This window comes from Melampsora larici-populina, assembly GCF_000204055.1.
Source record: "Melampsora larici-populina 98AG31 unplaced genomic scaffold MELLAscaffold_31, whole genome shotgun sequence".
Lineage (NCBI taxonomy): Eukaryota > Fungi > Basidiomycota > Pucciniomycetes > Pucciniales > Melampsoraceae > Melampsora > Melampsora laricis-populina.
This window is the reverse complement of record NW_006768795.1, coordinates 963,285-969,510: the sequence shown is the minus strand read 5'-3', so window position 1 is coordinate 969,510 and position 6,226 is coordinate 963,285. Positions and strand designations below refer to the sequence as shown.

The window sequence follows — 6,226 nt, the reverse complement described above, 5'->3', positions numbered from 1 at the left end:
GATTGCTGTCTTTAGAGAAGCTGTAGTCAAGCAAGGCTTCAAAATGAAGCAAACAAACATGGATGGAAGAGACTGGAGTGAGAAGAAGGAGAAAAGTATGAAGAATGATTGAAGGATGAAAATAATCAGAGAGACACTTACCATGCTTTTTGACTTCCCACTTTCCAAGAATTGCTGGATCATGCCCATCCGTTTTGCCCTCTTGTTGGGATCTCCAAGCTTATGTTTGGCGGTCAGATGATCCGACATCCCTTTTGTGCTTGATCGTAGGTCACAAACGAGTAATGCTCCACATTCTATCCCATGCTTCGATGTCACAGTGCACTGAACCTTCTTGCTGCACGCTGTAGGGCTAAAGTGAGTCCAAACCCAGCTTCTCTTACCGTTGTTAGAGGCTGTGTTGATATGAGAATCTTCGACTTCTGGAGCATCTCCAGCCTGACTAGCCGCAGAATCACCGGTGAGATCAATTTGGTCCATGATATCGATGAGGGGATAAAGTGATTTTGGTCATTCAAACTTGAAGGGAAGTGGCCATAAATAGCTGAAAGAAAGGGTAAGAGAAAGGGGAAAAGGGAAGGTTTCATCTAAACCTTCCCATTGAATCACAGTTGTCGCGTCTCCTGGTCCGTCTGAGTCCGGTTCTACCATTTTAGACTATTAGTGAATTACTTTCTTGATTCGAACGAGTTTGAGAGTCTAGAGGGCGCTAGAGGAGGTGTGAGACGAGCCGTGATGGAGTCTTCTGACCCCTTGGGTTCTTTTTTTGGGCTTTTTTTTTAAAATTTTTTAAATTTTTTAGGGTGCTCCCTGCAGCCCCCGCATACCCTGGCGGGGAGTGCGGGGGCGGGCCTCTGTAAGGGTACACAAGTACAGGCACGATTGGGGAATTTAAGGGTCGGTACAGTAAAATTTACCGTACCGAAGCCCTTTACCGAGACGATAGGAGATGCTCTTACTCCTCTGAGAGCCTATCCACGGACTTTCTGGAACCAGCTCGTAATTCAACTAAACGAAGTTCCAAGTTAATTGTCCGTTTGTGCTCTCTCGAGAAGTCGTGCCGGAATCTTATCCGGACTTTAGTGAAGGTTCTCAGGAAACTTACACTTTTTTTAACTTGATCACTTCGATAAAGTTACAATAAAAATTTTCACACTACTCATTATCTCTCTGTCGCTTTTATCCTTTGGGATACTCTGTCAACCATCTGTCCATCTGCCACCTGCGAATGTCGCACGACCGTCAGTCCTGTCAAACTTGAGCTTATTAGTCTGTCGATCAATACCTGGAAGACCTTGTCGATCGCTCTGTTTACCTGCCAATTGGATGTCTGGACCGTTATCACGAAAGCCTGATAACTATTTGGACGATCCCGACTCACTATTACGACAAGCTCAAAAAGAAAAGGCCAAGGCAACCGTTGTAGAAGATTTGGACAGCCCAGCAGCGGGACAACCTCCTAACTACTCTTGGAGACCTGAGGCCTCGGTTTCGGGATCACCAGCGGCGTTATCTGACCGCGTCGTCTACGCCTCCTCCTTTGTGAAAAGTAGCCCAGACCAAACCCAGAAATCGAAATTCTTGCCTATAGAACTATCACCATCTTTGCCTGAAAGTACTGTCATAAATCTTCATTTCAAGAAATTACTCGGACCTACCTATACACCACACCCGCCTGGATATCTCCCGGAAGGCACTCCACCACAACAAAGATCCATCACTGCGACCCGGACTCTAACCGCTGATCCTACTAACTCGATGTCACGAGAAGAGGACGCAGAGACCATTCGGGTCCTAAGGTCGCAAATAGACGCATTAGAGCAACGCACAGCTCAGCTAGATCAGTCGAGACAAGAAACGGCCGACTTACAGAAGTTGGTTCGTGAGTTACTAGCGGACAAGAGCCGCGTAGCAAGCGTTGAGAACGTTGCAGAAGCCGACAAGTCGGGTGAGGCCAATGGGGATCAAGCTGCTGGCTCCAACACCTTCAGCCGCTATGTGAATCTCACACCCGGGTCACCATCGCCACTAGCTCGAGGACAACAAGCACCGCACACGGGTGTTGTTTTACCGGAGGCGTCGACTGGGATTGGCCGCACCAAACAGCAAGAGACAACTCAAGCCACCAACCAGCACCGAGTCAATTGGGCGGAAGAGCATCTTAATCGGCAACCACCCAGCGATCTTTGACCAACTCAATCGACACCTGCTGCTTTGGGCTCAACAGCGGCCCATCCATCACCGATGGAAACCACGTACTTGCCGGCCTTACCTAGAAACACGGTAGAGAACCAAACCTCGAGCGCTTACAGAGACACGACTCATCAACTACTAGCCACTCAGCCAAACACGGGGATGACAGCTGATTGAATTAAACTCTCAGACTTACCAAAATTTACGGGCAAGTTTGGTAAACCAGCCGATCTGTTTCACTGGAGAAACTTGATAGAGGAAACATTCGAAATCAAGAATCTTGTTGATGACCGCGAAAAATTGAAATTATTACAATCATTGTTGAACGATGAAGAAATGTTGTCATGGTACCAAGCCAACAAGGAGGAACTGAAACGTCAAACTTGGGAGGGTGCTATGGAATTGATGGCTATGGGAACCTTACCATACGCCTGGTTGACGGACACCAAAAATGCTCTCCGACGACTGGAAATCAAATCTGGAGAAACATTCGATCAATATGTGAAACGCGCTCAAGCTATACACCGACTTATCAAACCATTTGGGCAAGTTACCGATCGTCACCTAGCTCAACACATCACTTGGGGAGCACCGTTACTAGTTAAAGACTTGATAGAGAGGGAGAAACACTTACTGGCACAACCTTTCTCCTTCCCGGTCTTCAAGGACACAGCGGATGGAATCTATCGCTTTCTCATCAACAGTCGATTGCTACCGGACCCATTGGTGAAATCAAAGACAACTCCAGCTGTGGTGAACCACCCCGCGTCGGGAGCTAGTGGCGTACGATCTGCCCCACCCCCTCGGCAACGTTCAGACGAAGAACGTGCCAAAAATGCCTGGCGGTACCACGAATACCTGAGACAATCAGGTATATGCGCAACCTGTAAAGAGAAGTGTAATAACACCAACTGTACGCGCCGAAATAATCGTTTCTTATCTGTCCCAGCGGATTTCAATCCTGGACCAAGACCTCGACGAACACCTACTTCGACGACTACTGCGACGCCTGCCGGAGCGCCTACGCAACGACCCGCAGGACGACCGTCTGTCACGCCTGCTGTAACTCGTGTGGCGGCTATTGAAGACGTCGCGAACATGCTAGCAAGCGACATCGCGGCATATGAAGAGGCCGATCAGTTTCAAGCTACTCAAATAGAAGAACAGTCAAATGATGAATCAGGGTGCGTACCTTCAAAATCTGTGGCGCCCATCATTCTGGAACTGACTTGTAATGGGTGAACGGTTCGTGCTCTTATTGATTCAGGAGCCGGGGCGAACCTTTTATCCGACCAAATCGCCCGTGAGCTTAACATTCCTTGGAGGCCGTTAGTTGCACCAGTGGAGGTACGCCTCGCTATACCCACGGAAGGGACTCCTTTAGTCTTGAAAGAGTTTGTGATGGCTAACCTGAAGTGCGAAAATCCTAGCACACGCTTCGGGGCGGTTTCCTTCAAATTGGCACCTCTAAGTTCCTCATACGATATGATCCTTGGATCACCCTTCTTGACAAAATTCAAACTCGATATTTCACTTCACCGCCGTTGTGTATTACACTCACCAAGTGGGAAGGTTTATTATTAAAAAGAAATGCATTCAAGAATGAATAATGTGCTGTGTGCTATTGAAAATCTTCATAAGATTTGCAAGCCGCAAGACTTGAATGACCGTGAATCAAAAATTTTCAAAGAATTTGAGGACCTCTTCCCGGCTGAACTTCCTCCAGTGGAGGAAGAAGACATACCGGACGAAACATTCCCGGAAAGTCTACCGGATGTGAACAGACGAGCGAGACATAAGATTGTCCTGACTGATCCGAATGTTGTGATCAATGAAAAACAATTCGGATATCCACGAAAGCACCTGGAGTCTTGGAACAAGCTCCTGAATCAACATGTCAAGGCTGGACGACTCCGGCGATCTCAGAGCCAATACGCATCGCCGTCGATGATAATACCAAAAAAGGACCCTGCAGAATTACCCAGGTGGGTCTGCGATTACCGAACACTGAATAAATACACAGTGAAGGATCGTTCCCCACTACCAAATGTGGATGAAGCTGTGAGGTTAGTAGCAACAGGGAAGGTGTGGTCTGTAGTGGATCAAACCAACTCTTTCTTTCAGGATTGTATGCGGGAGGAGGACATCCCGCTGACGGCGGTGAAAACTCCGTGGGGTCTATATGAATGGACAGTAATGCCCATGGGGCTTACCAATGGTCCGGCCACACATCAGGCGCGAAACAAAGAGATTCTCGGTGAACTAGTAGGAAAAATCTGTGTTGTATATATTGATGACATCGTGATTTTTTCACAAACAATTGAAGAGCATGAAGACCACTTACGTCAGGTACTGGGGCGACTGCGTGCAGCCAAGTTATACTGCTTGGCCAAGAAAAGCAAACTTTTCAGACGAGAAATCAAATTTTTAGGTCACCAAATCAGTGAGGCAGGCATATGTCCTGATGATGAGAAAGTCGAGAAGATTTCAAAGTGGACTTCGCCAACCAATTCAAAACAACTCCTCAAGTTCTTAGGGACGGTCCAATGGATGAAGAAGTTTATTGATGGACTTTCTCATTATGTAGGCACATTGTCACCTTTAACAAGTACATCCTTGAAGGGAAAGCCTTTCCAGTGGGGGAAAGCAGAAGAATCAGCTTTTAACAATATCAAGAGACTCATTACAACGCTACCAGTCCTACGCAACCTCGACTACGATTCAGGAGAACCTCTCTGGTTGTTCACGGACGCCAGTGGGAACGGGTTAGGCGCAGCTCTGTTCCAAGGGATTGAATGGGAGACTGCATCCCCAATTGCTTATGAAAGCCGGACAATGAATCCTGCAGAAAAGAACTATCCAGTTCACGAACAGGAGCTCTTGGCGGTTATCAACGCACTCAACAAATGGCGCTTATTGTTACTAGGTATGCGGGTGAACGTGATGTCGGATCACCACTCCTTGACAACTCTTCTCAGCCAACGTAATCTCAGCCAACGACAAGCGCGTTGGCTGGAAACCTTGTCCCAATTTGACTTAGACTTCAAATACCTCAGAGGGGAAGACAACACAGTTGCGGATGCACTTTCAAGACAAGAAGAGGTGGCTGCTTATGAAACGGAGGCAAGGTTTAGAGACACTGAATTACATTCGATCCGGGAAGGTTACTTGCACGATGCCTTTTGCAAGAAACTTTGTAAGGTCTTGCCATTGAGAGAAGACACGATCATGAAAGAAGACCTCATGTACTTGGACGGCAGGCTTGTAATCCTGCTATATCAAAGCTTACGTAAAGATTTCATTGAGCAGGCGCACAACGCATTAGGACACTTAGGTACACAAAAAACGCTGGCTCGGTTACGTACTACGTTCTTTTGGCCAAGCATGGCGAGGGACGTAGAGGAGCAACTGCGTTCATGCGATTCATGTCAGCGAAACAAAGCCCGTACAACATCTACGGCTGGAAAACTTCAAAGCACGGCGGTACCTGATCAACCCATGCAATCCATAGCCATTGATTTCATCGGCCCATTCCCAAAGGTCGCGGGATACGACATGATACTTTCCTGTACGTGTAGGCTCACAGGATTTGTACGTCTGATTCCAGCTTCGCAACGAGACACTGCAGAGCGGTCAGCAAGCAGGCTATTCTCGGCCTGGTCTTCCATATTCGGCCTTCCCGAGTCAATCATTGGTGACCGGGACAAAGCCTGGACCTCTAAGTTCTGGCAACGCCTACACGAACTGTTAGGAGTACGTATCCAACTATCTACATCTTACCATCCACAAGCCGACGGCCGTAGCGAACGGTCTAACAAAACCGTGGGCCAAATTCTGAGACACTTCGCAGGCGAAAAGCACGGAAAGTGGCAGCAATCTTTACCACTGGCTGAGTTTGCCATCAATTCAGCGGTCAATGCTGCAACTGGTGTTTCCCCTTTTCATTTTTTCTACGGGCGGATTCCTCGTTTATTCCCTATAAAGACTCCATCTGAAACCAACACTGATGATGTCAAACACTGGATTCAGCGCA

At 47.6% G+C, this 6,226-nt stretch overlaps 1 protein-coding gene across 1 annotated transcript; it reads left to right on the top strand.

Annotated features, from left to right (window-relative positions):
• Positions 1-1,758: 1,758 nt before the first annotated feature.
• Positions 1,759-2,190, top strand: MELLADRAFT_89670 (uncharacterized protein; the record flags this gene model as incomplete). The annotated part of the gene is made up of 1 exon (XM_007412539.1): positions 1,759-2,190. One exon carries the CDS (start codon positions 1,759-1,761, stop codon positions 2,188-2,190), a length of 432 nt encoding a protein of 143 aa, XP_007412601.1.
• Between the last annotated feature and the right edge of the window lie 4,036 nt (positions 2,191-6,226).